General features: G+C 38.4%; 1 protein-coding gene across 1 annotated transcript; it reads right to left on the bottom strand.

The window, feature by feature from the left end:
• Positions 1 to 122: 122 nt before the first annotated feature.
• LOC139726898 (splicing factor 3A subunit 3-like) lies at positions 123 to 20372 on the bottom strand. Its single transcript, XM_071637892.1, has 15 exons — positions 20235 to 20372; positions 17658 to 17705; positions 16707 to 16759; positions 15972 to 16077; positions 11021 to 11185; positions 9998 to 10080; positions 9323 to 9461; positions 8427 to 8495; positions 5497 to 5681; positions 4811 to 4880; positions 3500 to 3661; positions 2850 to 2960; positions 2067 to 2157; positions 1437 to 1492; positions 123 to 475 (listed from the first exon to the last, which is right to left on the bottom strand). The coding sequence occupies exons 1-15, from the start codon at positions 20328 to 20330 to the stop codon at positions 398 to 400; spliced, it is 1512 nt and encodes a 503-aa protein (XP_071493993.1). The 5' UTR covers positions 20331 to 20372; the 3' UTR covers positions 123 to 397.
• Between the last annotated feature and the right edge of the window lie 971 nt (positions 20373 to 21343).

Consider the following 21343-nt stretch of genomic DNA (forward strand, 5'->3'; position numbering starts at 1 on the left):
TGTGTTTTAAATCAAACTCTTACTTCATTTACTGCTAACTTAGTAGTATTGATGATGTGTGAGGCAGGGGCGGGGGGCATCTGTAAACAGCAATCTGCATACAGAAGTTTTCATGCCTCTCCTATCATGAAAACATTGAAGGGTCATTGTCCAGAGAATGAAGCCATGGAGTCAAAGGAAGTTGCTTGCATCTGGAATGACCTGTTGGGTCACTCCATTCCAATCAGCTGGACAGGTGTTCAGTGTGGCAGAGTCCAGTAAAGGGACCTTGCTGACCACACCCTCTGTGTCCCCCTTTCCCATGCTCCATACTTCCTGAAGACGCAGACTCAGAGCTGGAATCTCAGCCTCTTGGGCCTGGGGGATGATGAATATTGAGTGAGACGAAAAGCAGTATCTACAGAAGTCCCTGTCGCTTGAGGTCTTCGAATGTCTTCTTATTCACTACGTTGCCACTGGTGTCTTCAAATTCCTCCTGTGTAATTGAAGAGCGAGAAAAAAATACGGAATTACGACAGATACTGTATAATCTGTCATTTTCGCAAGGGTTTAATTATCGCGAATCACCATTGGACTGCAAGTTCAACAATATGCAAAATGTTGCCATGCGCTACAGTAACACTGCACTTACGTGAGCCTCGGTGTCAATTTGCGAAGACAACATCTCGTGAAAATGTCAGTGACCTCCCCATTCGCGGAAATATCTATACGCCACAGTAACAGCCTATACAGTGGCAGCAGACTGCCTGACATGGGTACTATTGTATAAGTCACAGTTAAATGATAAAATATGAATCTGATTTGTTTGTTTTTTTCAACTAATTAATAATCCCTCATTTAGGACATAGGGCCCTATTGTGAAAATGCTGTACTTGAATTCAAATATTGCTTTTCACACATTTTCTTTTATTTCTCAGATAAAAAGCACAAAAGGGAGACAAATTAATTCCATCAAACTTGGAAGTCTAATAAGATGAAATAGTAGATGCTTAGGTTGAATACACAATAATGGAAAGGTACAGTGAGAATAATAAGATGTCTGAATTAAATATTAAGTGTCATATCAAAGAAAGTGCAGAAATTAAAAAATATATTTGATTTGTAGCATATCCTGTGTAGTTATGAGAAGATCTCTATTTCTGAAATTTCACAGTACAGGCGATCCGCGACCCGTTACAACAAAGTCCTCAAGACCGGCAATTTTCTTTTGTTATAGCCGAACATCAAGTATGAAAAGATACAGATAATGATTTTGGGAACTGAATTTTTACTTCATTGAAACAAGAGTTTCATTATAATCATGTTCGTTATGACAAGAGTGCATTGTCTTACACTAGCTTACTTTGTTTTATACTATGTACATTTTAGTGTCATTCATGCCTACATTGCTCTCAAGTTTGTATATCACAAATTCTGTTTGATTATTCCCTGTTTACCTCTGTGTCTGGGACCCATCTCTCAGATGCCTTGTTGTTCTTTAGCTTCTCCCACACTGCAGTAAAGAAGAAGAAGAATGACAAATAAAAGAAACTTGTGTCAGAATTTGATGCAGTTACATCCAAACTCATCTTAATGCACCAAAGACATAAAATGTACTCAAAATTGTATGATTACATAAATTGAAGACAATCATATCAAACTCCATGTATGTAATACCACAAAACTGCGGTAATTAACAAATTTCAACTTATGTAGGATGGAGGGTGAGGGAAAATTTATTTCTAGAGAACAAATTGGACTGGTCTACTCTGACGGGTTATTGAGCAGATACAGTGGACTCCCGTTATAACGAAGTCGTCGGGACCGGCAGTTTTCTTTTGTTATGTCAAAATTTCGTTATAACCGTTATAACAAATAAACAATAAAAATACATAGAGTGGATAATGTTGCAGCCTGAATTTTAACTCCGTTGTAACCAGGATTTCATTATAACCGTGTTCATTATAACGGGATTGCACTGTACTGTAAACCAAAAACACAGAGGGAGCACACACACCAGTATGGTAAGCACCCAAAATAGAATACGGATATGCAAGAGATGAAATCAATAGCTCTTGGTTACTTACATGCGAGAGCATCTTCGATAAGGGTGACGTTGGCAAAGTGGGCTGTGTTGGGGATACCGAGACACCTCATACCATGGGCGTGTCTCCATTCCTGTTACAAAGACAAAGCACAGGCCAAAATAGTTCACCATCACACAAGATACATTTTAACAGACAAAAATATTTCACAAAGTGCAGGACAAAGGTTTAGTAAAATAAAATAATGATAAAAAAAAACAAAATTAACATATTTCCCTCATTTACATGCTGGTATTCTGCAAAGAATGGTTTAGTTTTTCTTCTAGCACAATACGAGGTTGGAGCTCCCAACATGTGGTATTTGCACTCTGAAGACAAGACGTAATATAAACACATAAATCATACTTTTTCTTCCTTTCTTGCTTTTTTTTCATTTTTTTGTTTTTGGTTGATGGAAGAATCTTCCTCATCTAAAAATCATCTTATTTGCTATATGAATAAAATGTACAGCAATGTAATTCAAAGATGTTGGTCCAGCATGTTTGATATAATCCAATAGAAAAGATATCATATTGTTTCTTATAAATGAAAGTCATCAAATTATAGGCCTCATACATCTACTTTATGGTCAGCATTTGGTATCCTTCATAGTTTCTTTTGATCATAGTGAAATTTGAGTCTACAAATCAACTTCTTGAATTTACCCAAACAATTCCAATATGTTACACAGAGCTGCGTCACATAGATACTCTGTGATGAAGACTAGGGTGTGGCAACTACATTGTATCATTAACTTTCAGTCACTTTAATTCTACTTTTACTTACAGCAAAGTGTCTCTGGAATGCTTTAGGTCCCCTGTAAGTTTGATTTCCGCAGATTTCACAGCTGTATGAGATGTTCAATCCATGCAGCTTGTATAACCAGTATGGAATGGGCTGGAAAGAAGATAGAGACGAGCACATCCCAAAGTTTTGTTACACAATCTTATTCTTCCAATGAAAACAGGCACGGCACAACAACAAAACTTGGTTTACAAAATTTCAGAAGTCCTGATACGCTTTAACTCTTTATATGTGCTATGTCTGCATGCTTGGCTCAGTTGACAGCGTGCCAAGTTCGCATATTTTGCTCAAACACACAAAACCGCCCAAACAGATCGATACATCGCCAAATGCCAGAGTGCAATGAAAGCATCACTCAAGATTTCACTCCTGCCACAAATAGCTTGCATTATGTGGTGAGTGACCTTGAGTCCCCCTACCCTGAAAGACATTCCACTGCCCTTGAAAAAAAGATACATACATACATACATACATACAAACACACACATACATGGCACTATAAATAGATGTTAATACAATCACTTCATAACCTCATTGTCTTCACAGAAAAGAAAACCAAACACATATACTGTGAGGAATTATTAACAGATAATTTAACGAGTGACAGTTTCACAAGTTGTCCCATTATATACCTTTCCATCCCAGCCAAGAGGCAGGTTCTTGGGGTTGTAGATGACCTCTTCTTCATCGTCGCTCTCACTGTCAGAGAAGTGCTCCTCATCCTCATCCTCCCTCTCCGTTCCCGTCCTCGCCTGCTTCCTCTGCACGTTCTCCTTCGTCGCGAGGCGTTGTTCCTGGCAACGGGACAAACAAACATCTCTCATGGTAACACTGGATTTACATCTTCCTCTCCTGTATATGCCACTGACTGCTCAAGGCAATATGATAGTTGGACATATATTTGCAAATGATAAAATAAGCTAAATCATCTCAATGTTAAAATGTTCCTCTTTTTTCTCTCCTAAGTTTCACTGATTTTAATTTTCCTTCACCCAAAGACGAATCTTAATGCATGTAAAATTGCTTATTATCAGCTTTCTATGTCTAATCATAGTTGGCTACAAATCCCTGCAGAGAAAGAGGGAAGAAACAGGTTTGGTGGCTGTCTTTGCATGATAAGAATATTAAGAATAGAATCCACTGATATCTCTAGGAATCGCATTACAACATTAGATCATACCAGGGCTTGAAAGATGCACACTTTATATGCGACCCTGCATCACAAAACTAACAAAAAGTCACCAGACATGGAATATTAATTAACGGCAGATTCTGAAAGAGCACACTCTAAGCTTTGAAATGATGTATAACTCAACTGAAATGGACTCTCCTAACCTATCTAAATATTGGAGAGAAAACACACACTCTGGAAAGTGTGAACTCAGAAAAGAGGCTCTGAAGTACAGGGTCTATTCAAGCACAGTAATAATCTTTACCTAGATGTGCTAGCTGTGCGATGAATGGGACAAAAAACAGGATGTTAACTACAGGAGCAACAACAATGAAGGGATTATCAGATTAAGCTGAAATTGAGCATGCTCTATTACCACACTCTGTCTATGATTAGAGCGAAATTTCAAAGCAGTAGCAGTATTCTTTCAAAAGCTATTGGAGCTGAAAGTGAACAGTGTGCAAAGGATTTCCAAGAAATGAAAAGGGACCTCTATAAAGACATACCTGATCACACTACTCTACAAAGGGGTCGTAGAAAAACTGCTGAAAACATACTTTCCCATTCATTTTGTGATCCCAAACGTAAGCATAATATAGAAGAAGAATACCTCTTTCAACAAATTCATCCTTAATGAATCCACACATAAAATCAAGGGGTGCAACTTTTTGTTGGTTTTGTAATGCACGGTCACATATAATCATGTGGCTGCACAGGCTGGGCTGATTGCTAGCCTGTAATGATAGCATCATTGTGAATCAAGTGTACTCACTCCAAGCAGCTCTGTGAAGTAGTAAACTTGAGCTTCCAAGAAGGCAATGTCCTTCTGCTTCTCAGCATCCCTGAATTAATAACAAACAGACCACAAAAGAGACAAGTTGAGACAAAAAACAACATATAAAAAATTGATCATCAAGTAAATTCATTATCTGCATATACGCAACTTTTACTTCATACCGGCATAGGTTAGTACCTACTGTGTCTTCCCAACAAAATACAATGAAGAATGCAATCTCTTGTTTGCAACTTCTTTGGATTACAACTAAATATATATCAATGTTTGCAAAATGTTGTAAGGACCATGAAATGTAACTTCTACCATGATACGTATGCAACATTGAGCAAATGCGCAACCTTGATATTAATCAATGTTTGATAGAGACATTATGGTAGAGACCTGGAAGTAATTCCCTGAATGTGGAGTTTTGTCCGTGTTTGAACATCATTCACAGGCATGGATGTCACAGTGATGCATGAGAAATAATGGGCCACTGTATTTGTCTTATGATTCTTGACTTTGTTTCATTTGTGTGTTGCTGCTGTATTTTTTAAGTTTGTTCTTTTATTTGAACCATGTTATTTAATGCTTCTATTCTGATTTATTTTAAATTTATTCATTTATTTATTTGTTCATTCATTATCTATGACATTGGTGACAACAGCTAAACAATGCCTTACTTTTTGCCCGCCTTGGAGCCCTTGCCTGGCTTGCTCTTGGCAAAGAGGGCGGGGTCCAGCTGATCGAGGGGAAGCCCCTTGGTGGTGAAGAGGCGTTGGGCTCGCTCCTCCAGGGTCCCACCGCACTTCAGTCCCAGAGCCATCAGGGCTGACTTGAGACGATCCAGACCCAGTGAGGCCAGTTCCTGGGTGTCAGGAAAGGAAGGTGCAAACGTCAGCGTTACAGGCATTATTTACCATTTGCAGATGAAACAAAAACCCAGTGTTAGTGCTTTAAAATAGTTCTAAAATGTGAGTTAGGGATAGAAACAACCACTGCAAAAAATTGGAATCCGTATAATCGATGTTAAGTATTGTTAAATACACAAATTGTGAACAATAGTTACCATAAAATTTTTACACACTAAACCGTCTACAGTTATAGTTTCTAGAGAAAAAATACTGATATCTCCTTATATTCTAGGCTTTATTGCGAAAATCTTATATGGTAGGATGTTTTGTGATACAACAGACCTACACATATGCATCAAATGTGATATCTTGAAAAATTTTAAAAAAAAAATCATTGCTCCCAATGGTAATCATTACCTTTAACTCAGTCCAGCCTTTTCTTTGCAACTGATTGACAAATTGTGACCCGCGACAACGGTTTCAGGCAAAAGTCGCAAGAGCAAATTCCCTCCTAGGCGGGGTACAAAGATTTTGACCATTATTTTTGTCGATTTAGGTTTTTTGCAGAAATCGGATCTTTGATATGTTTTCTACATCTACACTAAATTTCATTGCATAAGACTAAGTTTTTCCTATTGAAAATGGAATTTTAAGCACCCTATGTTGGATCGCACTCGTCAGTTTCGAGATTCTTTCGAACGCCGCGCCAATATCCCCAGCGTTGCTACGGAGCAGGGTCTCGCATGCGATTGGCTGGTGCTTCGCACACATTTACATAATTCGGCTTTCGGAGACACCAGTTGCAGCGTTTGGGGAATGCTTTGTCCACGCGTGCACGATTACATGCTCCATTGTTCTTGGTATAGTGGTTTATATACGCTCGCTCTGTAGTGCGTGCTCTTCGTTTGGCTTTCTATCCAAACTATTCTACCACAATGTTCGACAACGGAAGTGAAACAAAAATCATGTAGCATAACATAATCGTGTGAAAAGAAAACTAAATATTCTCAAATTTGTCTACTTGTACATTTAGTAACAATTATGACAGCAGACTGATTCAATGGAAGGTAGATGAGAGGAAAGGAGCGGTCACATGTGACCAATTATATTCAAATACTACACGTAAAGTTCGCACCAAACTAACGAGTCGTGTTTGTTTGTTTGTTTGTTTGTTTGTTTTAATTTAATTAGCACCACCGAACAAAGCAACATAATATGCATGTCTTGTAAAAGCAAAACAAACAGGAAGCGTGACCCTTGCCAGCACTAGCAATTCCCTGCCTTCAAAAGGGTCGCCAATGATAAAGACAAATCAGCCACAATGAAAACGCGATTTGTAAATGTGTGGATTCGCCACCGCTTCTGTTACATGCACATGGTCATGGCATGTGAATGCCATGGTATTGCATATTGCGTGCACCATACACATGTACATGCAATGTACACCATCCGTGTAATTATCGTATTCGCCATCTTAAAAGACGTACTGGTAATGAAACCCGAGCGAAACGCATTGTTTTTCGGCTCCATACGCTGAGCTCCGAGGAAGGTGCCCGGGATATTTGACTCTCTCAATGAGCCAATCAGAAGGCGATGTGGTTGCTAGAGGCGGAGCTTAACATCAATTGGCACCATCGTACGGATGGGTGATTCTCCCCTCGCATCGCCGCTCGGACATTGTCTCTGAGAAAGAGGTGAATCTTCAAAGCCTGTTTTCTCGCAATTTTTTCAGGCTAACAACTTAAAAAGTGTATTTTATTTCTCTTTCTATGCCCACTTATGATGCCGAAGAATACGAGTGTTTTATATCAATGCAAAGCTTAGGAAATGGGCAATGTGATTCAGTGAGAAAATAAATTTTCAAAATTCCCGACTTTTGCCTGAAACCGTTGTCGGCGGTCACAATGGCCCTACATTGACATAAATAAGCACTGAATTGATCAGTGTTTTTGTAGTAGCAATGATAAAAAGTCATGGGCGTACACACTCGAACAGAATTCGAACCTACAACCTGATCTCTGGACAGGCGTCATCTCCAGTAGACCACCGAGCTTCTGCCCGACAGCAACTGTTGGTTCTAAACCTTATAGCATGCAGCGGGTACTGCGTAATTACTCAAATTCATGAAATTCTTATTTACATGTACGTCAATATAGGGCAATTTGTCAAGCAGTTGCAATGAAAACATCTCGACTGAAGAATTTCATGAATTTGAATAATTATGGAGCCTTTTCTTTGTCTTACAATACAAGTGCATAATGTTTCAACAAAATTTTGAAGAAGGTTGAGAGCCAGCTGATTTTGCAATGGAATTCCAAGCAGAACTTGTTTGCTTTCAAATCCTGGAGAAAATCCTTATCGTTTCATATTTCAATTCATTTTAATTTTTATTTAAAAACAGAATGATACTAAATCAGACACCATACCAACAAGCATATCAAAGTGAAACAACTGCATAAAGATAATTTGGCCAGATGGTTGTGCATAAAAACTAAATAAATACAACATGTATATGTCAACCTACTACAGAGAATTAAAGTTTTGCTCTAGTATCCTTTTGGGTCATCAGCAATGGCATGAATCCCTATCATGATTCAACATTATGACAGCAGTAAGAATGAATAAATGAACACGTTTCAAATCAAAATTTTGTAATGAAAATCTGATCATGAGTCAAATGGGTAATAATCACACAATAGAACTCTTCCTTGAATATATGGAAAGGTACCCGATACTACAAACATTTATGACACACTCACTTCAGGTGACGAAAATGCAGACAGATCTAAATGAGCTCCGGCGTGGGTCATGGCGCTTGCTGCTTCTTTCTGAGAAAAAAAAAATACAAAGAGAAACAGAATGAAAAGGAATATTCAAACACCAATTTCATGAAACAAATAATGCACAGTTTTATGTTTGTGATGACAATGGAGATGCAGAACCCTTTCAGGTATCACAGTGTTGTGCAACATGTATCATTGTAAATACCTGTGAGTGCGCTGCATCTCCACTAATGCACTCTCTAGTGTGCATTATTTGTACAATACATTAATATCAAAAGGTGCAATTGTATGTAAGACATGATTTAAGTTTGAAATAGGGGCCATCATCTAGCATCAGCACTTTGGCTAACTCTTAAAGTGTACCAATACCCTCAGTATTATGTTTGTTAAATTTGTAGTATATACTTGAGACATGCCCTCTGCAAAATATTTCTGTCACTCTGATCTTTTATTTTTTTATTGGAGTTAAGATATAAATTGAAATAGACTTGTCAATCACCCTATTCTTTCAATCGAATGATAGTGCAATTGATATGTTTTCCAAATACACCTTGCAAGACAGTGATATGCAATGCATGTACGCGATCAGAACATGGAATCTTGATATTATTTGCAAAAAGGTATGTGTATAGCTAGAACATGCACACATCAGTATCAGCATGTAAGGAGCAGAACTTAAACATGTTGAGCAGAAGTGCCATATTCTTAAAGAGATTTGATCTGATTTAAAAAATTGAAATATCTATACTTTCATGGGCTATCACAGATGAGTCACGGCTGTTATTTTTTTTGTGTGTGTGTATTCTAGCTGTACACACATTTGATTTCTACGGTATTGGTACGCTTTAACAATGACAAGGACTAAAACTCACCGGCCATCCCATGAAGGTGCCTGCCTCCCACTGGGGGTCAAAGTCCTTCTTGACCTTGTCCAGTTCCTCGGGGAAGTCCAGAACTGGCTTGACCCTTGAGGCATAGTCCTGCAGATAGCTCAGCAACATCTCCAAGTACCTGAAGTGTTCCAGAACAAGAGGTTGATTAGATTCCTTGAGATAAGACTACAACAGGCCCATTACAAAATGTAAAACAAAATACTCAGCCTAACCTATCTGCCCTCTGTTGCATTAAAAGTATTAACCGACGGTACATGAATAGAAGGAAACCAATGTAACTAGATAAATCTACCACTAAACCTATCTATCTGGAGATCATCATTTCATAATTTCTTTCCACAAAGGCAGTAAAAAACGGGCTAATCTGTAAATAGGCAAGGACTACACAGCATCAAAAATGCTCAAAAAGTCTACCTAATGGTGTTTTATACATGTAGCTGCAGGTAAATACATAGCATTGTAAGTACACACTGTGCAGTATTCATTATGTCATGGTTAGGGATGGTGAAATATGAAAGAAATATTTATCAAATAATCACTGTTGAGGCATACCACTGGCAAAATGTATTTTGATATCCACAAAATAATCTATTTCCTTTGCATCACATTGTGACAACCATTGCGTGCTTCCACAAAGATTTGTGTCATTTTTACCTCCTGTACTCTGCATTCTTCTTGTCCTTTGGTATCTCAAAGAGTCGATCAAAGACCGAGAGGTATGTGACATAATCAATTTTCTGGAGAAAGAGAAAAAAGAGGAAAGAATATCTTTACACATTAGCATGCTTTGAGTGAAGGTGGTGATTGCTACATATATAGGCACAACTAACAGTGCTAATCATCTGTGAGACTATCAGAAGTCATTTGTATTCAATAAGATGCCATTACCCATCATTAAGTACCATATTTCAAATGCATAAAAACAAAATACATAAAACAACAAGAGAGACCATTTTTGATATACCCTTTCAGACCACAATCTCACTGACATTCTATACAATCTCATGGAATCAATGGTATTTACATAGAGCTAAATTGTTGAAAGATATTGATATATCTAGTTCGAAGATCATACACATGCTAATTTGGGTTAGCAGTTCAATGGGAAATGTTTTATATGCACGAACACTTTCTCTCCTTGAAGAAATAGTCTCATCAATGGTTTTTTTTTTTTTTAAATTTGGGATCCAGTCTGTAACCAACAATTGTTTTTACATCATGCTATCTTGGGGATGCTTTCTAGTTGTATGTGACAATCTCTACTGAAAACGTAAAAATAAATAGCATCAGCACACATGTTAATTGCAAGAATACATTTATATACATGAAACAAATTTATGTGTGTCACAGAATGAACTCCATGCAACTACACATGTATGTTCCTGATAGAATCCCATTTCTTTTGCTAATTTTCATTCATATTATATATTTCTGGTCGGTTTCTCTATATTATGCTTGAATTTACTCAATAAAATATCACAAGCCAATATTCAAGACATCCATGCACACACATACACAAACACACACAGACATACAAGTTGTACCTTCACACTCAAATGTCAAGAAAGAACAACAAAAACAACACAACAACAGCAATATATCCTGATGTAGCTTCCCCTTCAAACTGTTTTGACATTGCTATCATGGGGGGAAGGGGGGGGGGGGGGGGGGACTCACCTCTGCACTCTTGAGGTTTATATACTTGTCGTAACACTCATGCATGTCAAGGTACTTCCCGTAGCCCTCTTCATCCTTGAAGTGGACTAAACTCTGGGCCTCGTCCGTTGGGTTCTCTCGCTCATCCTTAAGCTGCTCAAACTCGATGGACATCGGCACGGAAATCTGAGGGACGTTGGGAAGTAGGGTGTCATTATGTGATGAATACTCTAGTACACCAGTCTGGCTTTTATTTACCGTAAGTTAGAGGTCTAAAAGTCAGTCAATGACAGGGCTTTGTCACTGTGGTTCACAATCTAACAAGAGAAGGTGATAGAAATTTGCAACCAGAGGACATTGATAATTGTTAAAAAACAGATGAACATCAAGTGGTGCTCACATGAGTCCAACAACAGGGATATGATATGCTTACACTAGGTTTTATGATCAGTTAAGATTTCTTGCACTTTGGGTTTTGTACAAAGACATTATACAGTATGTTCAAAGGAAAATGGCATGCCCCAGAAAACTTCAAACCATACATGAAAAACAAAGGGGAAAATATTGTATTTGTCCTAGAATGATGTGATACTTCCTCTTTTGGCACCTACAGCTGTTCCCTTTTAGGTGGCAATTGGCACTTGAAATATTGTGCACCAAAATTCTACCCTTACATTTCACATCCTCATTACAAAAACAAGAGTGATTATACTTCGCTAATGCTCAATACAACACAGATAAATCGCCGCTGAAATGCCACTAAATGCGACATTTTCACGGAGATGTAATGAACGTTGTGAGGGGCATATTCTCACAGAAACAATGCAGAAACTCCATACCTTTTGTTAGCGGCAGCTTCTAAATAATAAATGAAAGAGAAGTAGTTGCCGATGGTGGAGGTTCCGATTTCTTTTAGGCCTTTCCTGTTTCACTGTTGCAATAATTAGCCGCCTCTGCATCGCAACAACGCGCGCCGTGTTGCTTTCTCGCCGTCTGCTCGACCACGTGGTAGGCCTATTGCATGCAGATGCGCGAGAAGCGATCGAGAACTTTCGGGACATCGTTGCACTTTCCTTTCTGGGTATACTGCGGTTGTTTGGCCATGACATCAAAGAGATATCATACAAAAATGTAATGATGGTCATTATTCCGAAGGTTTGTTTAATCATAAAATGAAACGATTCATTACTGAGTACTTCGAAGGTTTGTAATCGAAAACAACAACAACACCAAAGGTCGGTACTACAGATGAATGTTCAAAATAAAACTGATTTCGTTCGAAGATGAACAAGCATTTTTTCTTTATTATTTTCCGATCAACGAACCTTCAGAAAGGAATCTATCATCTATCATCGTTATTGCTTCAGAATAACAAACCTTCAGAATAAGAAAACACCCTTTTGGGGCCGTTTTTGTATTCCGAAATTATACTGGCAAAACATTCGAAATAACAAAACTGATTTCGTTTGGATATAAACGAATATTTTCTCCTTTATAATTTTTCTATTAACGATCATTCAGAATTAAGCATGTAGAGTATTATTTTGCCATTATTCTTTCGGAGTAACGAACCCTGAGGGTAAGAAAACTGTAACCGTTTTCATTTCTTCTTTATCGTTTTCCGATTAACGATCGTTCAGAATTAAGAATCTAAAGTATTATATCGTTATTCTTTCGCAGTAACGAACCTTCAGAGTAAAAGAAAACTGTAACCGTTTTGGGGCCGTCGTTTTATTCTGAAATTTCACTGACGGAAACGTTCGAAATAACAAAACTGATTTCGTTGTGAAATGAACGGACATTTTTTAAAATCATTTTTGGATTAACGAACCTTCAGAATAAGGAATATAGCATTATTTTTTCATTAATCTGTCGGAGTAACGAACCCTAAGAGTAAGAAAAGTGCAAACTGTTTTTTGGGCAGTTTTATTCCAAATTTCACCGGCAAAACGTTCGAAATGACGCACTGATTTCGTTTTGAAATTTACGGACATTTTTCTTTATTCAATTTTCGGTTAACGAACCTTCAGAAAAAAGAATCTATTATTATTTCATCATTACTACTTCTGTCGGAATAACTGACCCTTATAGAGTACGAAAACACGCTGTTTTGTGCCGTCGTTTTATTCCGAAATTTCACTGACAGAAACGTTCGAAATAACAAAACTGAGTTCGTTGTGAAATGAATGGACATTTTTTCTTAATCATTTTTTTGGATTAAAGAACCTTCAGAATAAAGAATCTAGCATCATTTTATCATTAATCTGTCGGAGTAACGAACCCTCAGAGTAAGAAAACTGCAACTGTTTTGGGGCAGTCGTTTTATTCCAAAATTTCACTGGCAAAACGTTTGAAATGACGCACTGATTTCGTTTTGAAATTTACGGACATTTTTCTTTATTCAATTTTCGGTTAACGAACCTTCAGAAAAAAGAATCTATTATTATTTCATCATTACTACTTCTGTCGGAATAACTGACCCTTATAGAGTACGAAAACACGCTGTTTTGTGCCGTCGTTTTATTCCGAAATTTCACTGACAGAAACGTTCGAAATAACAAAACTGAGTTCGTCGTGAAATGAATGGACATTTTTTCTTAATCATTTTTTTGGATTAAAGAACCTTCAGAATAAAGAATCTAGCATCATTTTATCATTAATCTGTCGGAGTAACGAACCCTCAGAGTAAGAAAACTGCAACTGTTTTGGGGCAGTCGTTTTATTCCAAAATTTCACTGGCAAAACGTTCGAAATGACGCACTGATTTCGTTTTGAAATTTACGGACATTTTTCTTTATTCAATTTTCGGTTAACGAACCTTCAGAATAAAGAATCTACAATTTATTATTTCATCATTACTACTTCTGTCGAAATAACTGACCCTTAGAGTACGAAAACACGCTGTTTTGTGCCGTCGTTTTATTCCGAAATTTCACTGGCAGAACGTTCGAAATAACAAAACTGATTTCGTTGTGAAATGAACGGACATTTTTTCTTAATCATTTTTGGATTAACGAACCTTCAGAATAAAGAATCTAGCATCATTTTATCATTAATCTGTCGGAGTAACGAAAAAAAAAAGAATCTTGGTGGCGATAACTGATGCTGGTGTAGAGAAAAACAAAGACAGCTCGCTCAAAAGATGCTTCCTTCTTTCAGTTTATTTTCTCCCCAGTCATTCCTATCGTTCTCCTCCCATGAACCCCTGCCATGCAGGGACGATGAACAAAACAAAATGTTACCGATGCTGCAATGAAAAAAAAAAAAAAGAAACACGTCCTCAAAGCAAATTATCTACACTTTTCAAGTTGAACAAATTGGTGTTCGTAATGAAGAATAAAAAAAGCACGACCTCAAGCAGTGGGGAAACTTGATATCATGGCTTGTGGAAATTTCCATGAAATTTCCACGAAAGCGGTGTCAGATAAAGAATGTCGCGCGTACTGCCACCTTGCTTCAGTGGTCGTAAACAGCGTGTACATAGCATGTAAACCAACTGGGAACATTGATGAATGATCATCATTTATTTTCTGCCCGTGAAGGCCCCCTAACCCACCTTTTTACAAACCAAGCCAGAAGCACGTGGAGCATTACGTATACGTTGAACTTGAAAGACCATCATGACAGAATTACTATAAATTTCGGCCCGGAGAAGGAAAATGGAATATTCACGAATGACGTTTACAAATCCATAGATATTGAAAAGGCTAAAATGGAACGCATGGCTTTTTAGATTTAAAAAAAAAAACGCTGAAACTACCAAAACCTAAATAACAATTTGCATTTGCTTACTCCATCGCACGTTCTTTTTTCTTTTCTTTTTTTTAACGAAAAATGGAGTTAATTTTCTCTCTGCGGCAATGCTTTGAACGCATCTAATTTTGCGTCACTGCCGATGGCCAGCTTCCTAAAGAATTGATACGAATCCTTTCAAATATACGAAACAAAGTCTAAAGATCCTGGATCCTGGCTGTGAATTTCGGTGGTATTATAAATCCTGCTCACTATCAAAATCTAATCATCTGTTCCTTGCACCATTTTACCAACCAACTGTTCCTGAAAATTTCATCCTAATCTGTTCCCAAATTGCGACTTATTTTGCGAATAGAGAGACAGACAGGCAGACAAGCTAACAAACAAACCAAAGCAGCCAAAAAAAAAATACAACCTTTGGCGGAGGGGGCATGCATTTCATATCGTTTGTTTTTGCGTAACCCGACAACAAGCGTGACAACAAGCGAGCACGTGTCAGCCTTCCTCAGCCTCCTTCAATTCGGCCTCCGACCCTCTCTTTCCGTCCTCTCTCTCCCTCTCACCATGGACCCTACCCATGCTCTCACAATACACTGTACCGTTGTACATGCAGGAGGCTGTAAGTGGCCGGCTGGGTGCTTGTGCATGTGTGTGTGGATCCCAAATCAGAGCGCATGTGAGTGAGGAAGTGTGTGATGTGGTGTGTATCAGCAGGGAGGTGAGACCTCCCTGGTATCAGCTAGTACGTCGCTCTGTTGAGCCGCGTTGTTGTGATCGGTGCGGTGACTGCGTGGGTAAATTTTTTGAGCTTGTATACGTATGTAAACTGCTGCTGCTTTCATCATCTAGCTTCTTTTCTAGCCAGATAATAAAGACTGAAAAAGGCGAGAAATTGGTCCGAACTTAGCTCGTCAAGCAAGGTACCCTTGTCGGCAAGTTCACGCGTGGTGTTACCCTTGTCGGCAAGTTTTACCCTTGTCGGCAATTGCTTCTTCAAACCGCACGCTTGTCGGGGCCGACAAGGGTGATATACGCTGGCGAGATCCCTGTATACTACTACTACAAGTGTAATGCTGTAACTTACTCAGAATGACTCAATAATGTTTACAAAGACAGACACACTTCAAGTTGAGACAATAAATTGGGGGGGGGGGGGGGGGGGCTACAATTTAGTGCAAAAAAAAGGGGGAAGAGGAAGGGGAGGTTATGCTCACAATACCTCATTTGGATGCCTCCTGTGAAAATCCTTGATGGTTTTAAGTCTGTTGTAGAACTCGGCGAACTCATTGGGACCAGACAGGGCTTGGATTTCCTCCTTGCGCAAGCTGGATTTGAATTATGTCGAAACAAGGAACAATAGGGCAATAATTAAATAATGGGTACCGGTACATACTCAAAAGGTAATTCATCTCTTATGGTAACATACATGTGTATGACAAATCTTATATTCATTTTGTCTGCCTCATTGCTACAAAATCTCCAAATTTTCACATGGTCCTATACCCTCCCAAGCTCAGGTAACTGAGAACACATGAATTCAGAGCACACCATAAAAGCAAAACTATAGTATACCATGCCCAATGGCACCATTTCCACTTTTACAGAGCACACACTCACCCACAAACTGAAGTAAATGAACGAACACTTATGACATGAGGAGTAACAAGACTCAGTGGCTACTCCCAGCATGGAAATACTTTGTGTATACAAAATATGTGAGGAATTCTAGATCATTTAAGTCATGACAATGACAGTGATGAAAGTTGTTTCATTCTCAAGCTGCTTTCTAGATAACATGATGCAGATCCAGGCCAAACACAGCATAAAATCGCAAATTGATAGTGATTCTTCCATTATATTGATGTGTGCAGGATGGTGATAAAAGATGACAGAATCTGTTCAGCATGTGTCTTGTATTAAATCTGCTTTATTAGCCAACCATTCTCATTCTTACCCATCTTTGTCCTCATACAGCTCCTTCAGCGTGTTGGTTCCATCAATATATCGCTGAAAATATGAAAAAAGGGCAAACAGATATTTAGGAGAAAAATCTGAATAAATAAATTTATAAGCATGGATTTTTCGTGTTATTGTTTTCACAATAACAAACACGACATTGAGACAGGCCCATCATAGCATAAAATACCACTGTCAAGTGAAGTGAACTTATCACACCATGATAAAGACATTCTACACCTTAGGTTTCAGTACGTTTCAGAGAAACTAAAGGGAAAGTAAATGAAAAATCTCCTTGTCACTGTAGTAAAAGATGGATACATGTATGTAAATGCCATCTTCACACAATAGTTATTCCACAAAGCTTGGACCTGCTTACTATAAAGACAAGTACAAAACATGAACTATGGACTCCGTTTCCACTTGAAGTAGAGACAAACTGAAAAATTGTGTCAAGAACTCTGAATACTCATGATAATGGAGTGCATGAAGATCATGAAACCCAAGGCAGCATAGGTTTAGAATTAAAAAACCTTTGTCACACAGAATTTTTTCACCAGTTTTGTGTGATTTTGTGACAATGAGCCAAAGTCACAAATGAATGTCACTGTACTTTTTAGTTTCATATCAAACATATTGTACAGGTATCTGAGATGTACAGTGTATGTCTCATTCTGGCAGCATACATGTGACACTTAAACCTTATTTACACTTGCACATAATGCTTATGTTTCATATTAAATATGAATTGATTTCAGTAAAAAAAATATTAGTGGGATAACTGAGGCCTGACGAAACAAGACATGTGAAAGAATTAGAGAAATTCAATGCTAAAAAGATACTCATAACATTTGTAAGCCTTGAGCACTTAATGAAGTCATCTGCAATATATGGATGCAATATGAAGACATGTATGACTAGACAAGAGCATTTATAAAATAATACTTACATCAAGGAGCTGCTTTGCTCTGAAGTCCGAGTTTATCTGTTCTCGGTTCTGCAAATGAATTAAGATAACAAAGTGACATTATCAATCCATACAATGTATTATTACCAGTAATAAAAAACTTTTTTTTTCTTTTGGTTACTGTACTGCATTCCATCACATCAGTACTATCACTTGGACTTATGTATCACATGAAAACTGAGACTCATGGGGGGGTTGTTTCACAAAGAATTTAAGTCGAGCTTATTGAAATTCTAAGATCAACTTAAAATGATGATATGCTGCGTGTGTCTTCAATGATATTCTTACTTCCACATGAAAATGAAAATATGTAAGAGTACTAAGACTTTTTCATGCAGGTAGGAATTAATAAACAAAATGAAATCAGGAACGTCAAAGGAATTTTTCTGTAAATTTTGTGTTGATCACGATTTAAAGTGGATTCTGAAAACAATAAATTAGATTTGTTGAACAGGAAAACCAAATGGCATGTCATTCACCTGTATTCACCTGTCTCTGGAAAGTCAATAGTCTTGTATGGTAAATGCCCTCCAACTTTCAGTAAACTACCACTGCATGTCAAACTTGAATACCTTTTCTTCTTCATTGCAGTGATGACTGCTACTATTTGAGATAATTACTCTGCAGTATGTGAATTTGTTGTACTTCTTTGACAGGAATGCATCAACTTCTGACTTGAATCTGTTAAACTGTAATTAGTCTACTGTCTAGTTGCTTCCAAGCTCAGAGTGTGATGGTATCCTCAAAAACACAAAAGAAAAACAAAATCTCTGTACATGCCGATGCAGTGAATAAATGTACAGGGGCTGAATGCAAGTGCCGAGTCACCAAAATTTGGACACGAACGGGCGCCGCAACGTACCCAATGCAACCTTGCGAAAACATGGTATGGTGCGCGCTCATTTTTCAGCTGCCTAAGTTGTATGCGTATTGACATTGAACACGCACAGCCCGTGTCCGAATTTTGAAAGGGCTGTCCAAAAATTGGGGAATTGACAAGGTCGTAACTTTTATTTTGGGGATTTTGTGAAATTTTATGATGTAAGTGTATTTAACAAAATCAATATTGGGAAAATGTAGTTTGATATATTTAACATACATTGTCACTTACAATTTTGTAGAGTATTTTTTTAGTTTAACAAATAATGCAGAAAAGCTTAAGTGTCCGAAAATTGGGGTTTATAGATAATATCTATCTCAATCCAAAGCTGGTTTTACAACACTGTACAACCACCAGCTGACAACAGGCACAGAGACCAATCATGGCATGGCCAGGCATTGACCGAAAGATCGGTCTGTATCTGTCCGTCGGGGACTGTTCCGCGGAGACTGCGTCTGGCTTCACGGATCCCCTCCGCATACAGACCGAAGTCAATGATTGCGACTCCTGTGTGGAGCAGTCGCGCACAGATCAAACGTTACGATAAACCAAATTTCAGACAGCTTTTTTACATTCAAACAAGTTTGACATGACATGACACATTATGCAGCAATATTTGGGATAAATTTCTCAATTGTGCAATCGAAATACTCACATAAACTCGGTTATAACGCAGACATTTTATCGATATCGCAACATCGCCGTTCGCAAGCTGTAAGTCGCCATTTTGAATCTGTAAGCCAATCACATGCGAGGTACTTGTTTTAGTAGAACAAACACAAAGAAACTACCTCGCATGTGATTGGCTAATAGATTCATAGTGTATGTTTCTGCAGTTTGAACGTGACGACGCGACAGGCTGTGTTTTACGTTGAAAATTCTACTAAAATTTTGGATTATTCATTAATCTGGTGAGTTTAATGTATTCTTAAAAAGCTAATTTCACGATACAAGCTTAAATTTGCCGACCTAGGGCCGTGAATTAGACGCAATCGAGAAGGGTGAGGTACCTCACCCAATTTTCCATAGAGACAGTGGTTAAGAACATCCACACAGCAATGGGTACTGCAACCTTCCGTCTGTCTACGGAGGACAGCGTTAATGGCAAAATATAAAAAGAGTCCTCCGGACAGACGGATCTTTCTGTCTAGGCCAGGCATACCCCATACCCATTATCGGGATTAGACTTGAGACGTGATGGAGTCTGTGCACGTGAGAGCTACTACAGACGTTATACTGTAAAAGTGGATATTTTCGCATGACTAATTTTTCGCGCTTTGCCGAGTGAGAAGAGTTTCGCGTGTTTTTAATTCCGCGGATTCAAGACACCAAGTAAATTTACACGAACATACGCCCTACGGCAAGCAAAAATATTCGCGTGCTTTTATTTTCGCGCTGGTTTCTGGTTGCCCGAAATGCGCGAAAATTTCAACACCGCGAAAATTTCCACTTTTACAGAAGTACAAGCTGTGCTGTGTGCACTCACTGCACCGCACTCTTACTGTACAATAAAGATAAGGCCTAAAGATAAAGTCTTTCCAGCTTGAATAAACACACACGCGCGGTACGCAAACACACACATAAACAAACGAGTGGGACAACACGAAACATTCATCATGCTGCATACCGCACGCAAAGTAAGCAGACTCAGTTATCACATTTTACCACCCTGAGCTCACATTGGTTTTCTTGTGAAGGGTCTCTTTGACGAGTGCATCGATGACTCTCTCCCGCTCTTCGTGTATTCTTCTCTGCTGCTCAAGAATTGTTTCCATTTTGATCACTTGTATTGCATTATGTCCTGAAACTGTTCACGATTTCAACACGTTGCGAAAATGCAGGCGCTAGGCATTATGCACGCACGCGCGTGTACGTGTACCGTGCGTATGGAAGGCCATCGCCGCCAAAACGCGTGCCAATACCATACGCGTGCATGTCAGAACGTACGCATGGTTGTTTCGTGACGTATGCATGGTTGTTTCGTGACGTATGCATGGTTCTGTTATAACGTACGCATGGACATTTGTCATTATAGTTCTCTGAAATTCTCAGCGTACGCATGCTACTGTCATAACGTACGCATGTTACTGTCATAACGTACGCGTGGTCTTACCATTACGTACGTGTGCTTCTGTCATTACGTACGTATGGTCTAATAGATTTTTGTCATTACGTACGTAAGGTCTTAGAATTACATACGTATGGTCTCGTCATTACGTACGTATGGCCTTTTCCTCACGTACGCGTGGTCTTGTCATTACGTGCGCATGGTCTCGTCATTACGTACGCATAGTCTTTTCATTTCGTGAGCAATATATAGCGGGTACGTTGGAATGACCGAATTGGCGGTAGTCCCTATGTGATACCAATTAAGGAGGTTCAAGAACAAGAGTTCCAACTGGCAGTAACTATTCAAACAGCTGTCAATTTTGTAAGGATTCACAAAAGAATTCCACAGGCGCATTTGTGCCTTTGGCGATTGGGATTCTATGCCGCCGTCTTTCTAAGCAATCTGAAGATTCTTTTGAGCACTAGCATAATGTCGGCCGTATATTTCGCTTGTTTATTTATTCAATGAAATTACATTTTACCTGATGGTAAAGCACATTGAACAGAAGTAAATCCTGTCCAAAACAATGTGCAAAGTTCAATCATAAATCTGAGGCATAATGTTGTGAAAATATTTGAAACTGTATATCCTCATTGGAAAGCCTATATTATCATTTTCCGATCAACTTCGTCAAATGAAGCTAATAATTATGTGATTATAACCATGAACCTACGACTC

This window comes from Diadema antillarum, unplaced genomic scaffold (genome assembly GCF_040938485.1).
Source record: "Diadema antillarum isolate AM-2024a unplaced genomic scaffold, OU_Dant_1.0 seq00000103_RagTag, whole genome shotgun sequence".
NCBI lineage: Eukaryota > Metazoa > Echinodermata > Echinoidea > Diadematoida > Diadematidae > Diadema > Diadema antillarum.

Bases quoted from the DNA above. Each gene is read 5' to 3' on its own strand.
- LOC139726898 (XM_071637892.1), bottom strand. From the start codon at position 20,330: ATGGAAACAATTCTTGAGCAGCAGAGAAGAATACACGAAGAGCGGGAG. The intron at 17,706-20,234 runs GTGAGCTCAGGG...ATTCATTTGCAG, and splicing joins CCCTTCACAAGAAAACCAAT to AACCGAGAACAGATAAACTC. The intron at 16,078-16,706 runs GTAAGAATGAGA...ATTCAAATCCAG, and splicing joins CTGTATGAGGACAAAGATGG to CTTGCGCAAGGAGGAAATCC.